At 52.2% G+C, this 17,699-nt stretch overlaps 9 protein-coding genes across 9 annotated transcripts; 4 read left to right on the top strand and 5 right to left on the bottom strand.

Moving 5' to 3' along the window:
- Positions 1–28: 28 nt before the first annotated feature.
- Positions 29–2,033, bottom strand: LOC112343593 (plant UBX domain-containing protein 7-like). Its single transcript, XM_024667331.1, has 10 exons — positions 1,897–2,033; positions 1,692–1,840; positions 1,554–1,628; positions 1,305–1,497; positions 1,174–1,251; positions 1,033–1,101; positions 834–977; positions 639–771; positions 358–587; positions 29–290 (listed from the first exon to the last, which is right to left on the bottom strand). The coding sequence occupies exons 1-10, from the start codon at positions 1,975–1,977 to the stop codon at positions 126–128; spliced, it is 1,317 nt and encodes a 438-aa protein (XP_024523099.1). The 5' UTR covers positions 1,978–2,033; the 3' UTR covers positions 29–125.
- On the bottom strand, positions 2,019–3,377 carry LOC9638458 (putative ER lumen protein-retaining receptor C28H8.4). The gene is made up of 6 exons (XM_002993673.2): positions 3,083–3,377; positions 2,771–2,970; positions 2,567–2,707; positions 2,433–2,513; positions 2,210–2,364; positions 2,019–2,143 (listed from the first exon to the last, which is right to left on the bottom strand). Exons 1-6 carry the CDS (start codon positions 3,312–3,314, stop codon positions 2,098–2,100), a joined length of 855 nt encoding a protein of 284 aa, XP_002993719.1. The 5' UTR covers positions 3,315–3,377; the 3' UTR covers positions 2,019–2,097.
- A 716-nt stretch (positions 3,378–4,093) lies between these two features.
- LOC112343595 (RHOMBOID-like protein 12, mitochondrial) lies at positions 4,094–5,732 on the top strand. The gene is made up of 8 exons (XM_024667336.1): positions 4,094–4,419; positions 4,505–4,619; positions 4,682–4,801; positions 4,874–4,984; positions 5,055–5,102; positions 5,177–5,281; positions 5,362–5,403; positions 5,481–5,732. Exons 1-8 carry the CDS (start codon positions 4,148–4,150, stop codon positions 5,565–5,567), a joined length of 900 nt encoding a protein of 299 aa, XP_024523104.1. The 5' UTR covers positions 4,094–4,147; the 3' UTR covers positions 5,568–5,732.
- A 20-nt stretch (positions 5,733–5,752) lies between these two features.
- Positions 5,753–6,664, top strand: LOC9638436 (adenylate kinase). The gene has a single exon (XM_002993688.2). It carries the CDS (start codon positions 5,753–5,755, stop codon positions 6,662–6,664), a length of 912 nt encoding a protein of 303 aa, XP_002993734.2.
- A 369-nt stretch (positions 6,665–7,033) lies between these two features.
- LOC9638435 (maspardin) lies at positions 7,034–8,718 on the bottom strand. The gene is made up of 8 exons (XM_002993672.2): positions 8,572–8,718; positions 8,379–8,504; positions 8,191–8,289; positions 7,983–8,125; positions 7,824–7,932; positions 7,664–7,771; positions 7,476–7,616; positions 7,034–7,425 (listed from the first exon to the last, which is right to left on the bottom strand). Exons 1-8 carry the CDS (start codon positions 8,677–8,679, stop codon positions 7,075–7,077), a joined length of 1,185 nt encoding a protein of 394 aa, XP_002993718.2. The 5' UTR covers positions 8,680–8,718; the 3' UTR covers positions 7,034–7,074.
- A 62-nt stretch (positions 8,719–8,780) lies between these two features.
- Positions 8,781–10,655, top strand: LOC112343601 (pentatricopeptide repeat-containing protein At1g09410, mitochondrial-like). The gene has a single exon (XM_024667347.1). It carries the CDS (start codon positions 8,781–8,783, stop codon positions 10,653–10,655), a length of 1,875 nt encoding a protein of 624 aa, XP_024523115.1.
- On the bottom strand, positions 10,653–12,339 carry LOC9638457 (protein YLS7). The gene is made up of 2 exons (XM_002993671.2): positions 11,712–12,339; positions 10,653–11,503 (listed from the first exon to the last, which is right to left on the bottom strand). Exons 1-2 carry the CDS (start codon positions 12,321–12,323, stop codon positions 10,730–10,732), a joined length of 1,386 nt encoding a protein of 461 aa, XP_002993717.2. The 5' UTR covers positions 12,324–12,339; the 3' UTR covers positions 10,653–10,729.
- A 56-nt stretch (positions 12,340–12,395) lies between these two features.
- LOC9638434 lies at positions 12,396–13,689 on the top strand. Its single transcript, XM_002993687.2, has 7 exons — positions 12,396–12,514; positions 12,572–12,710; positions 12,792–12,871; positions 12,948–13,026; positions 13,096–13,205; positions 13,259–13,323; positions 13,377–13,689. Exons 1-7 carry the CDS (start codon positions 12,440–12,442, stop codon positions 13,468–13,470), a joined length of 642 nt encoding a protein of 213 aa, XP_002993733.1. The 5' UTR covers positions 12,396–12,439; the 3' UTR covers positions 13,471–13,689.
- Positions 13,323–16,581, bottom strand: LOC9638456 (sensor protein GacS). Its single transcript, XM_002993670.2, has 8 exons — positions 15,561–16,581; positions 15,304–15,453; positions 15,018–15,218; positions 14,794–14,967; positions 14,315–14,724; positions 14,103–14,249; positions 13,919–14,038; positions 13,323–13,850 (listed from the first exon to the last, which is right to left on the bottom strand). Exons 1-8 carry the CDS (start codon positions 16,315–16,317, stop codon positions 13,758–13,760), a joined length of 2,052 nt encoding a protein of 683 aa, XP_002993716.2. The 5' UTR covers positions 16,318–16,581; the 3' UTR covers positions 13,323–13,757.
- Between the last annotated feature and the right edge of the window lie 1,118 nt (positions 16,582–17,699).

Here is a 17,699-nt window from a genome sequence, read left to right as displayed (position 1 = left end):
GAATGATTACCAGGTTTGCAAAACAAAAGCCTTAAAAATCATGTTTTGATTGAAAGAGTTCTTACGACTGACTACGCGTTGAGATGATTGCCAGATACAGGCGAAGGAGAAAAGAAAACTAGCGATCAATCCCATGCCATGTTCAGTATGGCGTTGGCAACACCTGCTTCATCGATGGTGATGCTGGGATCGTACTCGAGAGACCTCCCACCAGGAATGGTGAGCGTGAGGCGAAACTTTCTGCCGCTGGCGGCCTCCTCCACGTTCAAGCAGCAATACGACCAGAGGTACTGCTCATACACGATACGACCAACATGAGAAGCGAGAAAGGAAGAACATCGCTGGTTTTCCACTTACAGTTAGTGGATCGGATCGAAAGTACCTCCGCTGGCCCCTCTTGCCATCGGGAAAACGCACTCCAACGCGGCAAGTTTCTGGCTCTTCGGGCTTGGGCTCGTCCGGCAGCGCTGGATGCTTGCTGCCGCGGGCCTTGACATGCTCCGCCGCCGAAGAAGGCTCGGTTTGGCTCTCCAACGAAGCTGCCAAGGCCCGCTGGAGTTCCTTGTCTTCGTCGGTATCAGCCGGGCCTGCCAAGAACAAAGTGAAAAGATTGCTGGCAACTCAGCGTCGAGCTCTACCTTGATCCAGCTGCTGTTGTGGTTGCTGCTGCTGCTGCTGCTGTTGCTGTTGCTGTTGCTGTTGTTCCACATCTCGTGGTCGCTTTTGAGTGTGGTTCTCCATGGGACCTCTATCCATGAATTGGACAAGATCCTGAAAGTGTTGTAAGTCTCTATAGAAAACTCTCTATAGAAAGTGGTGAATAAAACATATACCTCGAGCAGTCTCTCCGCGCCTACCATACCCTCCCAGGATCTCATCTTCTGGCCAGTTAAAGGATCCAGCACCAGAATGGTAGGCATGGTATTCAAGCGGTAGTACGTGCACACCTTCTTTCCTTCCTCGGTGTCATCGTAGATCTAAAACCAGCAAAGAAGAAGTGAGGCCACGAATGCTATCAAACATCACAAATACCTGCCAGAAGACGAAGGTTATCCTCACCGTGTCCTTGACGGCCTCGTGTGCCCAGGTGTCTCTGTTCAGCTACACAGAAAGCATCAGCTCGTAGATGAGAAAACACAGTTTGCAAGCTTACTTGTGGAGCTATAATCATACCATATGACTCGCAAACTCTGTATGGGATTGCAAGTTGATGAGCAACCATTTTCCTTGCTTGGCTGCTTCTGCTTTCGCCTAAACATGCGGAGAAAGATGGTCTCGTCTGGGAAAAGTGGCGTCCTTCGTACCTGTTCGAAGCTTCCCTCGAAGTTGAGCTCCAGTGGCGGACGGTACAGGGACGCAAGCGTTGGAGCTTTGGCACCCACGGGAGAGCTCCCAGGGGAGGGCTTGGCGATTCTGGAGTTAAACTCGTCCTCGAAGTTCCGGAAAGCATCCACAGGAGTCGGCTGGACGGGACCTGCTTGCGCCCTTCTTTGTGCTCTGGAAAACCATCCAAAGAGAATGAGAAAAGGAGATGGTGATCTTCGTTTTCTTACCTGTATTGGAAGATATCCTCGTACAAGGCCTCGCGTTTCACAGGCAGTGGTGGACGAACGTAGTCATCTCCCCCACTGAGAGGAAAAAAATCCTTTCTTTTCATCCAGGAACGAGAAAGAACGAAGGAAAACTCTCACCTTGGAGAAGGGAGCACTACTGGAGGTGGCTCCGCATGGACAGGCTTGCTCATTGGCGGGGGCTCCGCTGCTAAAGGCGGAGCTCCAATCTCGACACCTCCGCCAGCGAAAAAGAGCTGAATCGCTTCCTCGAGCTGCCAGTTCGTCGCCTACACAAAATCACTCGGCATTTCCTTCAAGAAGAGCGATCAGGGAGGGATCAAACCTCGAGGAACTGGTGGCAGCGATCGGCAGGCTCGCCTACCACCTCCATGAACTGCGCCAGCAACAGCTGCTTGTCTTCCATGGCGCTCAATCCAAATTGCCCTAGCTAGCTAGCCCTAAAGGTACTCTTTTAATCGGCCATTTTAAGTTAACTTAAGAAAGTTTAAAGGAGGAGAAAAGACTTGTACAACCAAATGAAATTCTAGACACTTGAAGGCAACCGGATCATCATCTGGCCCTCCGCCACACTGTCACAAACAAAGAAATCGTAAATTTCATGGAAAAAATGGCTTTTTTCTTCTTTTGATCCATACCTCTTTACGTAGTAGTAGCAGAAATCGGCAAGGATGAATGTCTGGACAATCTCGGCGACCACAACCATGGCAGGCCACAAGCCATAAGGAATCAAGCTCCGGTGTTTGAGCTGCGTTCCCAGCGTGTAGAAGAGGTAGCCACGTCCATCTATCAGCTGCAAAAGGAGAAGAAAAATGCGTTTTTTTACATGACCTTCCTCTTGTCTTGCAATGAGATTCATACCTGGAGCAGCCAATGCGCACAGTTGATAAATCTTGCAACCCCAAGGGCGAAAACGTAGAGCGCAGTAAAGGGTTCTATAAGCTGTGGATCAAATCCAAGATAAGTGAGCGAAGAAACATAGAGAATTGGCCTACCTTAGCCTTTTGCATCACCCGAAGCTGAGGCAGCACGGAGACGGCCTCCAAATACACACAAAACGCCCACAAAACTCTGTTGATAAGGTGGTACCGGATGAGAGGATGAACCAGGATAGCGAGCACTGCGCATGGAGCCAGCTGAAAGGAAAACCAAAAAGGAGTGATAGAACTCAAGTCCCGGACGAGAAAAACAAAGCTTACCACATAGTAGAGTGGCATGTTATCGAGTTCCTGGACATAAGTTGCCTTGAGATTGGTCCGGATCATATAAATCACCCAGGCCGTGACGAGGAGCGTGGCCGTGTCGAGGAAAGTGTGGATGTTTTGCTCCATGAAAGTGGAGCAGTAGAGCCGGACGAGAAGAAAAATCGCTGTAAGCTCCTGCGATCGCAAAGACACACCTAAGAAACACGAGAAACACACACTTGTAAGAAAGTTATTTAAGTGATTTGACGCGGCCCTAGCTGTAGCTAATGAGCGATCGAATCGATCGATCGCTCCATGGATCCTTACCGGCGCAATTCTTCTCCTTCTGGAGCTTGTAGATGAGAATGACGATCCCCAGGGCGTGGACGCACTCGGAGGCGACGAAGAGGGTGTCGTGATCCTTGACGACATACCTGAGGAAGACGATCCCAATCACTGCCGCCAGCGCCAGGAGCGCGGCCTTGACGCGGGGATTCTGGCGCTGGATCCTCCAGACGAGCGCCTGGATGGGATTCTTGGGCCGCCGCGCGCTCCCCATGCCGAATCTATTCCTCGCTCCTCCCTCGCCCAAAAGAGTTTAAAACTCCAGTTAATAAGCTCCGTACGAGCCTAGGGTTTTGTTCCGGGGATCGCTGACGTGGCTGATCTAATCAGTGACGTGGCAGATCCAAGGGTCGCGGCTGTTCCGGGGATATACATTGCTGGAGAAAACTATGGCGAAGCATTGCTAGAGTTTGGGAGGACAGGAGAAATGGTGCGACCCGCAAGAACAGCGTCGACAAGCCCCTCTTTGATGCGCCGGCGGAGGCGGCGCCGAGGGCGAGGAGTAAGATCACCCAATCGTCCAGTGGAACTTGACTCAAAAATCTCTTTTTTCGCAGAGGCGTAGACGCGGAAGGCACAGGAGAAGATCGGCCTCCACGAACACTGGGACGCGAAGCGATCAGGGCTAGGAAAACACACAAGCTCCTCGTCTCGTCACTCCAAATCCAATGCCACTCCACCAACAACACGAATCCAATCCTCCCATGATGTTCTTCGCCAAATCGATGTAAATAAAAAGCGCGAATTCGAAAGCAATGATCCAGCACAAGAAGTTCTCCACTTGCATTGTTCTTCTCTCCAAAATCTAAGTTTCTGGAAGGAACAGCGGACATCTCTCGATCTATCTCATAGCGTGTGAGGCTTCCTCGAACCAAAAAGCCAGTTTTTCTAATCGGTGCCAACCTTTCAGATTCTTTTCGCTCTCCAATTCCGCGGGAGAGGAAACGAAATGGTGGAATTTGGAGCGAACTCTCGTTCTCTCGAGACTGCAAAACAATACAAAGGTTTCCTGGAATTCCAAAAGCTTGGTCTTCGTTTAGGGTGGAAATGGCGGCAGTGCGCAGAATCTGTGCGACCGCTGGTAAGACGAGCGTGAGTGGTTTCTTGGGCACATCAAAGATCGCCACGAGCACCGAATGGCGGCCTCTCACTTGCTGGATTCACGCGACGCGGACGAGCAGCAGCCAGTTTCGGACAAGTTTCCAGGGAAGCAAGCTCAAGATCCCAGCCGAGTTGCAGCCCGCCGTGCGAGAATGGAACCGGCTTGTGAATCGCTTCTCGCAGCGCTGGAGATACTCCAGCCTCGGCCGCTTGCCAGGGTAACAAAGATCGTTTTTTTCCTATGCTATGATCTTCTATGATCTTCTTCGAGGGTGATGTTTATTTTTCTTGGAACTCTATCAGGGGTGGAGGATACGCTCGACCCGATGTTGCTTTGTGGACTTTGATCGGTGCCAACGTTTCGGTGTTCTTCCTGTGGAAGGTTTTCGACCCGGTTTTCATGACCGAGCATTTCACGGTCGGTTTCTTTCTCTCTTTTTCTTTTGCTAGAAATTCTCTCGTGACAATTGTGACACTCAGATCTCCATGCACAACGTGTTGAGTGGCCGACTCCACACTCTCGTCACAAACTTCTTCAGCCACAACGAGTTCTGGCACTTGGCATCCAACTTACTCGGCCTATACTTTTTTGGCACCGAGGTCTTGTGATCTCTCCTGTTCTCTTTCGATCCGGATCTTCGCTCTCTCTCGCGTGCTCACTCCGCTTCGCAGATCGCTTATAGATTCGGCAGCAAAAGGCTCTACATGATCTACTTTGCGGGTGGCCTCGTTAGCTCCTTCGGACACTTGGCTTATAGCTATTACATCTATCCCTGGCTCAAGGTTCGATAAAAGCGCAGCGATTCTTCTTCTGGATCCTCGTATCGTCATTCACATTTTTTGGTTTTCCCAGGGGCTTCGTCACAGCACCTTTGTGGCCCGATTTGTCCCACCAGCGCTGGTGAGTCGAGAGAAAAGCGTGATCTTCCTCTATCTCTCGCGTGCTGTTTGATGCGCGACACGTTTTTTCCACAGGGCGCCAGTGGAGCCATCAACGCGCTGGTGGTCCTCAACATCATGCTCAATCCAACGCGCGTCATCTTGGTCGATTTCCTCTTCCCAGTCCCAGCTGCCCTGTTTGTAAGCGATCGATCTTTCCTAAGTTTTTGTTTTTCCCATTCCAATGCTGTGAGAATTTGACGCGATCGCTCACTCCACAGGGAGCTTACATGATCCTCAAGGATTTGTGGGGAGTTTCCGATGTAAGTTCTCTTGCGTGGTTTCTTCCAAAGTTTTGGGAAGCGTTCTCTAATGGCTTGCTTGTTTGTCTGCTTGCCAGGTGGCATCCACCATAAGCCACGTAGGCCATCTGGGCGGCGCGGTGGTCGGTGCCGTGGCGTGGGTGAGACTACGACGTCACTGGTAACTTCTAGTGGTAAAAGCACTTTCCACGTTTCTCTTCCACGCGCGCGCTTTTGACCGCGAATGATGGTTGACCCCCCGCCGACTGTTGACCGGTCAAGCCACGCGGGATATTCCTTTACTGCCCTTTTTCCGTGTATATGAGAGAGAGGGCTTTCTTGTGGCCTAATCGGAAAAGGAAGAGACACAATGGCGCTAGCAGGGAGACGAGCAATGCCCCAGATCTCTGGGATAGCTAACAGGTTGTCCGGGATGGGCCACTGCCAGAAGAAGAAGACGATCGTGGATCCGCTTCCACTGCCACCGATCTCGCAGGAGGATCACCACCAAGGTTTGATGCCGGAGATTTGCAAGGCGATGGAGGAGGAGCCGCGGAAGCAGCGAGAGCTCAATTTGGTGTTGCTGGGGAGGCCGGGAGCCGGCAAGGGGACGTTTGGGATCAAGCTCGCGGCGCTGCTCGACGTTCCTCACATCTCCACTGGCGATTTGATCCGCGAGGAGATGAAGAAGGTGAGCTCCATGTCCCGGCGCATCGCCGAGGTTGTGAGCAAGGGGAAGCTCCTGGGCGACGAGGAGGTGTTCGAATTGCTCCACTCGCGGCTCCAGGCGGGGGCTGCCAGGGGCGACAAGGGATTCATCCTGGACGGATTCCCCAGGACGGTGAACCAGGCGATCGTGCTAGACAAGATAGCGGACGTTCACGTAGCTGTGAACTTCGCCCAGGAGCGCGAGGTGTTGATCCAGAAGTGCCTGGGCCGGAGGGTGTGTGGAGAGTGTGGGCGAGTGTTCAGCATGGCCGATGTTTCAGTGGGCGATCTGAGGATGCCAGCGATTCCTCCGCCGATCCAGTGCCTGGACAAGATGGTGACGAGGAAGGACGATTCCGAGCAGAGCATCCAGAAGAGGCTCCAGGTTTACGACGAGGAGAGCAAACCAGTGGAGGATTTCTACCGCAAGCAGGGGAAGCTGGTCAATTTTGATGTTCGCGGGGGCGTGAGCGAGAGCTGGCCCAAGCTGCTCCAGGCCTTGAATCTGGTGGAAGAACAGCAGAGATCTAGCTCAAGAACACCGCCACCAGCAATTCCAACGGTTTGGTGTTGACGGGAAATCGTCGCGTTCCCTCCTATTCTTCCAAGTCTTGGCCGCTAACCCGACACGCGAGTATTCTTTTTTAACAACGATTTTCCATTGTAACGTCACTTGACGATGAGGAAAGAATTTTGCAAGTAGTGCACAACACGGATTTGATTGAGTATTGAAACTTTCCACGCTCTTTAACATGTGCAATGTCATAGCGTTGCGACAAAGGGCACGTTTCGTGTCATAAAAAGGTGGTAAAAAGGTGGTAGGGCTTGGGCAAAAAGGTGGTAGGGTAAAGATAGGTACGCATGAAAAAAAGGTGGCAGGATAAAGGTAGGTACGCATGAAAAAAAGGTGGTAGGGTTACTAAAACCAACTTGTGATTGGTAGAAAAAAAAGGTGGTTGTAAATTACAAGAACAAAGAAAACGATCAAACTTTCAAGCTCGGACAAGTAGCTACTGGCGAACAAAACCAAAATTCTTGTACAGCGGCTAACAAACACAGCAAAGAAAAGAGGTGAGAGATTTGCAAGTCGGCCTGGAGGTGATTTGCGAGACCGAGTCGCTTGAACGAGTCCGTGGCGTTTGGAGAGAAGCTCCGGTCGGTGGCTGCTGGACTGCTCGAAGATGGCTCGTCTCTCGCGGCAGAGCTTCGGTCTCCGTCGGGGCTCCGGCCTTGGTATTGATCGTCGCCGGCGGAGTCCCCGCTTCCACCACTCCCAGGGGATGGGATTGGACGAGCGTCGGGAACGCCTTCCACTCCCACTCTCCTCAAATGGAGCTGCGAGGCAAAGTTACGAGGATCAGGGGAAAAGACGAGATCGCTGCTACCTGTACGTGAAGTGAAACTTCGGCTGCTCGAGAGAGGAAGGGGAAATCTCCACCGGACTTTAGCATGGCTCTTCGGGCGGTGGGATATCTGGCAGCCACTTGGTCCTTGAGAGACTGCGGGATGGCACAGTAGTCATTCGTCTGTAAGTTAAGCTTTAGTAAATGTCTCGAAAGGCGGGAATGCTTACGTCCATGATGGTGATGCACGAGTCCGGGAGTGTGATCTGGCCTACTGCAGCAGGAGACGTGTTGAGTGTCAAGCGTGATGCGAGATCTTCGCGGGAAAGGGTCTCGAACTGTCGGGAATCGAAACGTAGGATATGAAGTTCCTCAAAATGAGGCACATACCTGGGAGACCACGAAATCTATTGAATCGGCAATGAGAGGTTCTTGCGGCCCCTCATGAATTCCTGAGAGGATGTATCGCTTTAGCATGAACTCGGGCGTCCAACTTATCCTGTAAGAAGCGAAGTCTTTGATCAAAAACAGCAGAAAGTTCTTACTCACAATGGTTTCCAAGAAGTTTTTGAAGCAAAAGTGTGTGTTTCCAAGAACGTATTTGAGAGAAGTAGCGATTTTACTCTCCTCGGACGCTGCTGAGCAAATAGCTGCGACAAATACCCACCGAGAGAAGTACCATACAAGTGAACCTTAACAAAAACCAAAGAGAGAAACATTAGAAAAATTCCGGAAGCACACCTTGTATCATACTTACATGGTGTGCACCAATTTGATCCAAAAACTTCTCGAACGAAGCGATCCATTCCTGGTGACTCCACACGGGAGGAGCATCAGCAGCAATTACGTGATAGCCCTGAAAGAAGAATCGAAAAATACGTTTACAACGTCTCTAAACAACAAAATGCATGAACAAAAGGAAGAAGAACGAAGGAAGAGCAATACCTTGGCGGAGAGGGAGAGAATAATCTTGTAGAAGACCTCGGCAGTGGAGGAAGTCCCTCCCAGGCACACCAAAGGCGGCAAGAGCTTTGGTCCCGACTGGTAGTACCGCCAGTGCTTGTTTCCCACCTGTGAGAGGAGATTTCGATCGAGAATCATGGATGAATAGGGATGGAGTGATCGATCGATTGCGTACCCAGATATGTCGCAGAGGGACGTGAGCCTTGAAATGGAGGAAATCGCCAGGAGCAGCTGTTGTGACATCAGTGCCGGCGAGAAGATCGTGGCGCAGCATGCCCTGCATTCCAGACGCTCCACCTCCCAGCTCCGCCACGCATCAAAACCAAAACCTAGGCCCAGAGCGATGCGTCGCATATTCTCTGCTCGTTTTTTTTAATCTCCACCATGGTGGGCGAGAAGGATCGACTCGCCCAGGCAGTGAGGAGCTGCATCGATGCCCGGGATCTCTTGCGCGGGAGAGAAGCCCACGCCGCTATCATCCACAGCCGCCACAGCTCCAACACCTTCCTCGCCAATCTCCTCGTCCTCATGTATGGACGCTGCAATCGCCCAGCGGAGGCATTCCAAGTTTTCGAGTCCACCCCGCAACGCAATTCTTATTCCTGGAACATCTTGCTTCAGTCATTCTCAGAGAACCGAGACCTTGTTTCCGCCACTGCCACATTCTTTAGAATGCCACAACACGACACAGTCGTGTGGAACGCTTTTCTCTCAGCAAATGCCCAAGCTGGGCATCTTGAGGAAGCCGAAAAACTCTTCAACGTTTTGCTTGAGAAAGGCCAAAGGTCCATATCAGATCATATCACTAGCTCTAACTCCAGTGCCCTAACAACTTATGGCAATTATTCGTATGACAGTCTAGATTGTTACAATGAGCGTTCTTGGAACACTATGATCTCAGCATATGCCCAGTCTGGTCATTTTGATCGTGCTAAAAGCTTGTTCGATGAGATGCCACGCGGACGTGGCTTAGTGACGTGGAATATTATACTCTTTGGCTACGCACGAGAGGGACAGCTGGCTGGTGCCCGCGCCACGTTCCACAAGATGCCTCTCGTAAGCATAGTGACATGGACGAGCCTCATGTCGGGACTGGCCGCCAACGGTCACCTGGACGAGGCCAAGCAGGAGTTTGACTCCATGCCGGAGAGAAACGTAGTGACGTGGACGGCTCTCTTTCAAGCGCTAGCTGACGCGGCGAGCCACCTCGGCACAGCCAGGCTTGTCTTTGCAAAAATGCCACAGCGACACACGGTGACGTGGAATGCCCTCTTCCACGCCCTTGTCCGCGATGGCAGCCTCGCCGACGCCAAGGAGGCGTTTGATGCGATGCCCGAGAGGGACGTGATTGCTAAGACCCTGATGATCGCGGCCTACTCGCAAGCCGGGATGATCCAGCAAGCAAAGCTGGTCTTCGATTCCATCCAGCGCGACGAGCACGACATGCTCTCGCAAACCGAGATGATCAAATGCTACGTCCAGCACGGGATTCTCGAGGAGGCTCAAAACATTATGGATTCGATGCAGCATTTGGACGTTGTGATCCAGACTTTGATGATCTCTGCATATGCCGAGAGAGGGCATTTGCTAGAATCCAGAAAACTCTTCGATTCGATGGAGTTCAGGGACATTCTAGCTTGGAATATCATGGTCACTGGATACGCTCGCCACGAGAAGCTTGTCGAGGCTAGAGATCTCTTCCAGAAAATGCCAGCCACAGATCTTATAGCCTGGAACGCCATGATCGCAGTGAATGCCCAAAAGGGGCATCTGGACGAAGCGCGTTGGATCTTCGACACAATGCCTGCTCGCGACACCATCTCCTGGAACGCAATGCTCACTGGCTACAGCGTCGATAGGAAGAGGGCAATGGGCTTCTTCCAGATCATGAGCCACGAAGGCTGGGAGATCGACGAGGTCGCAGCCACGATCGTCCTGGCAGCGCGCAGCCACTTGGGAATGGTGGAGGAGAGCCGGAGCTTCTTCCTGTCCATGGCGAGCGACTATGGAATCGAGGCGACGAGGGAGCAGTATCGATGCATGGTGGACGCTCTCGGTCGATCGGGCCGGCTTGACGACGCACAGGAGCTCGTAGAAACCATGCCTTTTCTTCCCGAGGCCGTCTCGTGGAAGACGATGCTCAGCGCTTGCAAGCTCCACCGCGAGGCCGAGCTCGCAGCTCGAGCAGCCGAGAACGCATCGGAGCTAGAGCCGGGGAATTCAGCACCTTACATGATGCTCGCCAGCATCGTCTCGTAGCAACTTTCTTTCCCTTGCAAAGAATCAAAACTTACAGATGGATTGGAGAGCTTCCCGAAAGAATGGATGATGGATCAAGCCGCCGTGTTGATCTTGTGCGTGACGATGATGTGGAGCAAAAACTCGTTCCACGTATCGACAGGTCCAGGCATGCACCAGTGGAGACAGTCCTGCGCCGCCACCTTGCCGCTGGGATCTTTGCTTCGAAACGATCCCGGGTGCCCGTCTGCCCGGTACTCAAACACCCGAGTCACGTCCATGAGCACGAGCCTGGCTCCTCCTCCGCTCGCGTTCCTCTTCGCCTCCGCGAACGCCTCGAGTTGGATCCGCCTCATCTCGCTCGTGAAGACGCTGCTGCCAATCCTTTTCACCTCGTTGTCCGTGAGAGGCTTCGTGATCCCCGTGCACGACCCTCCCGTGTTCCACGACCCCCCGATGTAGTGATCCGGCGAGAACGTCCGAAAAACCGTGAGTCCCTTGTAGTTCCGGCTGGCGGCGATGGCGGTGAGGGCCGTGGTCATGGACGCTGCGAAGGCTTTGCTGGTGGTCATGGTCGCGTTCGGCCTGTGCCACCCCTGAGTTCCCACCACCTGGCCACCCCGCATGAACGCCGACTTCTTCACGAACCAGTGGCCGGACGAGATGACGAGCACGTCCACGCTGGGAAGGAAGTCCATGAAGTTGGCGTCGGGTTGATCGATGTGAATTCTCGTTGCGCTCTTCACCGAGGCGTCGCCGGGTGTGGATTTCACCAGCCATGACGACCAGATCCGGACGATGGTGACCTTGCTCGAGCGGAAAAACCAGCGTTGCATCCTCTTATTGCCTTTGTTCACGGGGTTCTCCACCTGGTGTGGTAATCGAAGCTCACAGTTAGTCCGCGATCGAGAGAAAGAGAGGAAAAAAAACCATCTAGCATCTACTACTCCGATCAGGAAAAAGAGTACCTACATTGATCGCGATCGAGACTGGCTACCTAGGAGAGCAAGCAAATGAGAACTAGCTAGATCAATCCAGGAAAGCGAGAAGCAAGAAGAGCTAGAACGATCCTCTTACCTGCATTAGGATACACATGAGCGATTCCATCTGGTTCCTGGCCACGGAATCGCCCACGAATCCCAGGACCTTGCCTCGCATGATGCGCAAGAACTCGGTGGCGTTGAAGCGCGCAAGGCCGCAGCCATCGGGCACCCATCTCCAAGACTCGTAATCTCTGTCCGGCCTTCCATTCCCTTGACAGTTCTGTGCCTGCGAAAGAATGGGGCACGCATCGTTGCGGTACAGGGGACCGCGCGGATCCGGCATCCACTTGCCTGTGTAGAGATCGCACACTCGCGCCTCGCGATCGATGGAATCCCCTCCTCCTCCTCCTCCTCCTCTTCCTCCTCCTCCTCGAGCTGGCACCGAAATATTTTGAGCAAGATTTGGCACCGATCGGCTACCTGGATCGCTCGGTGGCGCGGCGGTGGAGAGATTCCCAGGCGATTGAGCGATCGGCGCGTAGGGATGGATGAGGAGGAGCTCCAGCGGCGGTGAGAATCCCAGTCCCAGGTTTGGGATCGTGAGAGCTGCCAAGAAGACGAGCGCGGCGGCGAGGAGGACGCAGATTGACGATGGCAGGAGGCCGGAGAAAGGGAGGAGGAGAAACCTTTTGGCGGAATCCTTCATCGCTCACGCAGTAGCTCTTCCCATTTTGGCTGGAGCAATGAAATAGAGCCAAGAACAAAGCCCCCCCGTTAAACGGGAAATTTCGAAAGCGCTACCTCTAGGGTTTCTCGCCGGGGATGGTGCCGCTGGAGCTCAAGGTCGCTGGATTCGCGCGGCGGCGCCGGGTGATCCAGGTGGAGCCGCTATGCGAGGTGAGTGGCCGATCGATTGATCCAATCGATCCGATTGATGAGCGGGATTTCTACTAGATCGGTGTGTTGCGGAGATTGGTGAGCCAGGAGCTTGGCCTAGTGGAGGATTCTCAAGTGAATCGACTGAAGCTCGTGTTTAGAGGCAAGGCTCTCGGTGCTGCTGATGATTACTCCACTGTCGACATTCGAGCTGGAGGTGAGACTATGGACATTTTTTAACTCTTGTTTCTTTCTTGAGTGGAATTCATCGTTTTTTTCTTCTTCTTCTTCCTTTTAGACTCGTTGCTGGTGCTTCTTCCACCCAAGGCGCCTTCGGTGCACTCGCAGAGCAAAAACGAAGACGAGGATGATGACTTGGTACGAGAGTTTTTCTTGTTTTTTTTCCTTTGAGCAATCTTCTTGTTGGTTTTAAGTGTGTTTTGTGTGTGTCCAGAGATTCAAGCTTCCCGCGACCGCATCCCCGCTCGAGAGAAGACTCGTACAGTTCTTGAAGCACAAGCTCAAGTTTCCAGGTAGCTTGTCCTTTTTTATCATACATCAAGCGTGAGCATGGACACTGGTGTGATTTTTTCTCTGAGCAGACTTCGTGCTGATGATCATCTTCTCTTTTGGTTTCAGAAGATGGATGATGGTCCTGCTCTGGCTCATCGTCGCTGGCTACGCCATTTCGTGGGACTTGGGCCATCTCTACGTAAGAAACAGTGCTGTTTTGTGTGTTCTTTACTACTAACACCACTGTCGCAGATAATCGCAACGATCTTTTGTCTCATCGTTTGGAATCTGGGAAAGCGGCAAGAGGGCGACATCAGGTACGAAGACTTCTTCCATTCCATTCCAGATCACAAGGATACGTGCCGTGCAGTGCCTACTCAATCTTCAACGATGATTTTCACGAGATTCCGGGAACTTTCAATGCCGAGAGACTTGACCGCCATCTCAGAGCCGGGATGTATTGAAACAGCTCCAAGATCTTCCTTTCCAGACATAGCGCACTGAAAAATTCTAAGTTCCTTCTTTCCATTTGTTTCAGCTGAATGGAGCTTCCATGGTTTTTTTCTTCTTCTCTCTTTCTATCTTTCTTTTCTCTCGTCCCTCTCTTTGATTCCTATGCTCCACTAAAAAGCTGTACATAATAGAGTGAGTCTATACAAATTTCCCAACCGGGCTTGCCTGTCCCGCCAAAAAGACAATCCCTTGAAAACTCTGTATGTTGTCGCTCCTTGATCGCTCGTCGCTGGGCAGCTTACTCGCGACAAAGTTGCAAAGCCACCGGTGGCGATGAGCTCTCAACTCCGTATCTTGCCAGGAGCTGGATAAGTTTGTCTCTAGACAAAGGCTGCCACGGCAAAAGCGAGAGCATCAGCACTCCTGTCTGTCCACGAGCATTTACGTTTCCTTCCATACCTTTGTTTGAAACTCATTCACCCCGGCTTCGAAAAAGAGCTCCTTGTCCGACTGCAAAGCATTGCCAGTTAAGGCCACGATTGGAGTCTTCACACCCATCATCCTCAGAGCTCTAGTTGCCTGCCAGGAACTTACGTTAGCATACTTTGGAGAGAAAGGAAAACTCAGTTCTAAGAACTCTTACCTCGTGTCCGTCCATGACAGGCATTTCCTTGTCCATCAACACCAGATCGTAGGACTTGCCCTGCCTGTGCAGGTCGACAGCAATCTGGCCGTTCTCTGCCTCGTCGCATTGGAGATTGAGGTTCTGAAGAACCTTCCGCAAGATAATCTGTACGTACAGCCAAGATGATGGTAAGTAAAATGCGCACCGATATAGCCAAAGACGAGACTTACTCTGTTTATCCGCGTGTCTTCCACTAGCAGCACCTTTCTCCTGCACGGAGAGGCGTCTTGTGGCAGCACAGCACCCGGCGAACACTTGAGTTGGGCGTCAAGGTCACTGAGGCGTTCCAACTTTCGCTTCTCTTTGCTTACGGAGTCTGTAGACCTCATGTTATAGAAGATCCCAGAGGCCGGGACTGACGAGTTCGTGCGCTTTTGTATCGGAACCAGCAGAAATGGAGCGGAGAAGAAGAACGTACTTCCTTGGTCCCGCGAGCGTACCCCGATCTGACCACCAATCTGTTCGATGAAGCGTTTCGCAACACTTAAGCCCAGGCCGGAAACACCAGCTTTCTGGACCCAAGGAGACGATATGAAAGAGTCCGCTTCGAAGAGTCTGTCTTGGTCATCTAAGGAAATTCCTGTCCGAGCACCAGACTTTCAAGTCAGAACAAAACAAAGCATCGCGATCGCGAAGAAAGAAACGTTACCTGCGCCAGAGTCATTGACGGCAATAAAGAGCTCCAGGGACTTGTGCTCTAACTCGTCGGTCTCAAAGCCTTTGGAGTTTGAGACCGGGACCCCGTCGAGCTCTTGACACTTGATCTCCAGGTCGAGCTTTCCCCCGGTAGGCGTGAACTTGACGGCATTACTGAGAAAATTGCCTGCTTGCGCAGAGCGTGAGTGAGAGTCAGACGTGGAGGAGTTTGATTACCTAGCGTCTGTACAGTCCGGTGCTTGTCACCGACAATGTTGTGGGACTTCAAAATCTTGCTGGCGACCGGATCGATATCAATGTTGAGAGATATTTGTTTCTGCTCGAGCAAATCTTTCAAACCCCACGCCAGGAACTTCACCACCGCCAGTAAGTCGAACACATCTCGGTGAAGCTCAATGCGCCCCTCCTCCCAGTTTCCTGTGGATGACCGATCATTCGTTAGTTATGTCGAGAACAATCATAAGTAAAAGTCGAGACTCGAGTCGAGACATGGACACCTTACCCATATCAGTAACATCATCAAGCACGTTTGTCATTGTCTCGGCGCAGTCTAGCATTAGTTGCACCAAGTCTAGCTCCCCGGAACTGGAGTCATCCCCGGACGCTGAAGCACGCATGTGACCCAATCCCAGGACGATCGCATTGAAAGGGACTGCACGGAGAAGCCAAAGGTACGTCAGAAAATCACGAAATAGTTCTCGCACCATCTATACGGAAGAGCGAAAGAAAAAGAAACTTCTAGCCTAGCAACGAACTCACCTCTTATGTTATGGAACACATAAGCCATGAATTGTTGCTTGGCACGATGAGCTCGCTGGGCCAGCTGCTGCTCCTCCTCCTCTTGCTTGTCCTGGCTCACTACTCTACACCCGGAACACTGCCCTTGCACGCAAATCTCCCTGGAACTCGGCGGATCGCAGCGAACAAATCTCGTCCAAATCGCCAGTGACACCATCGCTGCCGGGACGGCCCAAACCAGTACCGCGGCCGGCGTCAAGTACCACACGAGCAAGATGGCCGAGGATAAAAGCAGTGCCAAAGTCACGACTAGCTTGTCCAGCCCTGTCCCTGTCCCTGACCCTGGGAGCGCCGTGTGAGACGATCCCAATTTCTCCGAGTGCGTGGACTCGATGAGGAGCTCCTCGAGGCGAGATCTCTTGTGTGACGTCTTGAATCTGTGCTTGAGCTGCTGCGCGCTGGACGCGAGCAATGCATGAGGCGACGAGGAGCTGCTCGTCGTGCTAGTGGTGGACGCGACCAGGAATTCATCCTTTTGGTTGCTACCGCTAAATGCCCTGGATACCTCCTTGAAGAGCTTCCCTGTCTCCACGGCCGGACTCGGCGATCCCTCCTGCATTACACCCGCCCTGGCCAGATTATGGATCGCTCCTCCTCCTCCCTGCTCCAATTCCAATCCTAGACGATTGCTGCTCCGATAATCCACCAGGCTCGACAGGACATCATCGGCGATGGAGAGGAGAGCTCCAATGCTCCGCGCGAGCATTGCGTCACGCATCACAGGCAGCTTCTTCCGCTTCGATCCCGCCCTTGCTGCCGCTTCCCATGCCAGAAAATCTCCGCGATTTCGCCCAAATCCACATACCTCTTTCCGTGCCGCCGATCGAGCCGCGCCGCGACTGCCGCGAGCGCCGCGCGATTGACGACCTGGCGGATGGATCGATCGATCGATGGAATCCTTGACGCCGTAGATGAGGAGCTGTCGATGCGACGCGAGAGAAAAGAGAAGAAAGAATGAACAAACAAACGAATGAATGCCAAAGCAAAGCCATCACACTGACTGATTAGACTGACGTATTCTGTCCGGTAAACGCTCCTCTGACACGTGTCGTGACCGCAGCCGTCGGTCGTCGGTTTGGCTCTGTCAGATTGACGAGCCCCCAGGATGGAGATATGATTCGCTGAAATTTCCATGGTTTTTAAATTATTTGCTGGGCGCTATAAAATCTTTGGCGGATTTGCTGAGGTCCCGGCGCCGGCAAACAACCTCCGGCGAGATCCTGGCGAATCTCGTCCACCACGACTGGGTAAAAACACGGTTTCTTACCGCGCGGTCAAAAGTGAAAAGCCGGGAGTTACATTGATTGATTTTCGCCTGGCTTCAAACACTAGGCAGGTACCTAAGCTGTATGATCGGAAACGAGAAGCTTAGAAAAATTTAGATGTCTAGTTTGGTCCGCCACCTTTTGTTGCGCAAAGATTTTGCCTTTTCGCTTTTGTTTTTTCAAAGATTTGGGATATGGTTGTGCGTGGCGGAAATTAGAGAGCTGGTCAATGTGGCCCAAGCATAACAATACAAAACCCATTTGACCCCACTTTCGTCACGAAGAATCCATACAAAAATCACGGCTGCGGAGTGTCTCTTCTCGACTCGCTCCAATTGTTGCGCATGAGCATGACCTTGGCACTGTTGGAAAGATTTGCGCAGAGATCTTGGCATATGATCATGATCCCGGCGCCAAACAAATCTCTCGCTTCTCTACTTTACAAATATGGAGATTGGGGGGATATTCGCCAAATTGGTATTCAATCTGGATTTGACATTGTGTTTGTCAAGTGTTCCTCACTCCTCCCGTTTGCGCCAGCCGGCACCCACGAAACAAGAAAACTAAACGATTCCGGATCTCCCCTCCAGCGAAGCCAAGGATTCCCGGGCGGGGAATATGCCCTGGTCCGTGGTCAAAGGTGAAAAACGCACGGGTGGTGTGGTAATTTTGGTAAATCTTTCTTAAATTTGGCGTCGCCACAGGCCCTAGGTGGATTTGCAAGCTTTCTAGGAAGTTGGCGCCACCAAATTGTCGCCGCTGTTTTACCGCGCCCGGTTTTTTTCACCGCGGTTTTTACCACGACTCTAGCCCGCGAATAAGCGCTCTAGAGGAG

This window comes from Selaginella moellendorffii, unplaced genomic scaffold (genome assembly GCF_000143415.4).
Source record: "Selaginella moellendorffii unplaced genomic scaffold, v1.0 SELMOscaffold_169, whole genome shotgun sequence".
Taxonomy (NCBI): domain Eukaryota; kingdom Viridiplantae; phylum Streptophyta; class Lycopodiopsida; order Selaginellales; family Selaginellaceae; genus Selaginella; species Selaginella moellendorffii.
Note: the sequence above shows the minus strand (reverse complement) of the source record. Positions and strands in the feature narration are given on the sequence as shown.

What these genes read in the sequence shown, in the direction of transcription:
- LOC9638436 (XM_002993688.2), top strand. Translation starts at nt 5,753, where the DNA reads ATGGCGCTAGCAGGGAGACGAGCAATGCCCCAGATCTCTGGGATAGCT.
- LOC112343595 (XM_024667336.1), top strand. Translation starts at nt 4,148, where the DNA reads ATGGCGGCAGTGCGCAGAATCTGTGCGACCGCTGGTAAGACGAGCGTG. An exon ending in TCATGACCGAGCATTTCACG is followed by an intron (nt 4,620 to 4,681) that starts GTCGGTTTCTTT and finishes TGTGACACTCAG; the next exon opens with ATCTCCATGCACAACGTGTT. An exon ending in ATTTGTGGGGAGTTTCCGAT is followed by an intron (nt 5,404 to 5,480) that starts GTAAGTTCTCTT and finishes TCTGCTTGCCAG; the next exon opens with GTGGCATCCACCATAAGCCA.
- LOC112343593 (XM_024667331.1), bottom strand. Translation starts at nt 1,977, where the DNA reads ATGGAAGACAAGCAGCTGTTGCTGGCGCAGTTCATGGAGGTGGTAGGC. An exon ending in TCGAGGGAAGCTTCGAACAG is followed by an intron (nt 1,252 to 1,304) that starts GTACGAAGGACG and finishes CCGCATGTTTAG; the next exon opens with GCGAAAGCAGAAGCAGCCAA. An exon ending in CAGAGTTTGCGAGTCATATG is followed by an intron (nt 1,102 to 1,173) that starts GTATGATTATAG and finishes CTTTCTGTGTAG; the next exon opens with CTGAACAGAGACACCTGGGC.
- LOC112343601 (XM_024667347.1), top strand. Translation starts at nt 8,781, where the DNA reads ATGGTGGGCGAGAAGGATCGACTCGCCCAGGCAGTGAGGAGCTGCATC.
- LOC9638434 (XM_002993687.2), top strand. Translation starts at nt 12,440, where the DNA reads ATGGTGCCGCTGGAGCTCAAGGTCGCTGGATTCGCGCGGCGGCGCCGG. An exon ending in TGTCGACATTCGAGCTGGAG is followed by an intron (nt 12,711 to 12,791) that starts GTGAGACTATGG and finishes TCTTCCTTTTAG; the next exon opens with ACTCGTTGCTGGTGCTTCTT. An exon ending in CGGCAAGAGGGCGACATCAG is followed by an intron (nt 13,324 to 13,376) that starts GTACGAAGACTT and finishes CGTGCCGTGCAG; the next exon opens with TGCCTACTCAATCTTCAACG.
- LOC9638458 (XM_002993673.2), bottom strand. Translation starts at nt 3,314, where the DNA reads ATGGGGAGCGCGCGGCGGCCCAAGAATCCCATCCAGGCGCTCGTCTGG. An exon ending in GGGTGATGCAAAAGGCTAAG is followed by an intron (nt 2,514 to 2,566) that starts GTAGGCCAATTC and finishes TTTGATCCACAG; the next exon opens with CTTATAGAACCCTTTACTGC. An exon ending in GTGCGCATTGGCTGCTCCAG is followed by an intron (nt 2,365 to 2,432) that starts GTATGAATCTCA and finishes CTCCTTTTGCAG; the next exon opens with CTGATAGATGGACGTGGCTA.
- LOC9638435 (XM_002993672.2), bottom strand. Translation starts at nt 8,679, where the DNA reads ATGCAGGGCATGCTGCGCCACGATCTTCTCGCCGGCACTGATGTCACA. An exon ending in TCCCTCTGCGACATATCTGG is followed by an intron (nt 8,505 to 8,571) that starts GTACGCAATCGA and finishes CTCCTCTCACAG; the next exon opens with GTGGGAAACAAGCACTGGCG. An exon ending in AAAACTTCTTGGAAACCATT is followed by an intron (nt 7,933 to 7,982) that starts GTGAGTAAGAAC and finishes CGCTTCTTACAG; the next exon opens with GATAAGTTGGACGCCCGAGT.
- LOC9638456 (XM_002993670.2), bottom strand. Translation starts at nt 16,317, where the DNA reads ATGCGTGACGCAATGCTCGCGCGGAGCATTGGAGCTCTCCTCTCCATC. An exon ending in TGTGTTCCATAACATAAGAG is followed by an intron (nt 15,454 to 15,560) that starts GTGAGTTCGTTG and finishes TTCTCCGTGCAG; the next exon opens with TCCCTTTCAATGCGATCGTC. An exon ending in CTGTCATGGACGGACACGAG is followed by an intron (nt 14,039 to 14,102) that starts GTAAGAGTTCTT and finishes AGTTCCTGGCAG; the next exon opens with GCAACTAGAGCTCTGAGGAT.
- LOC9638457 (XM_002993671.2), bottom strand. Translation starts at nt 12,323, where the DNA reads ATGAAGGATTCCGCCAAAAGGTTTCTCCTCCTCCCTTTCTCCGGCCTC. An exon ending in TCATGTGTATCCTAATGCAG is followed by an intron (nt 11,504 to 11,711) that starts GTAAGAGGATCG and finishes TTACCACACCAG; the next exon opens with GTGGAGAACCCCGTGAACAA.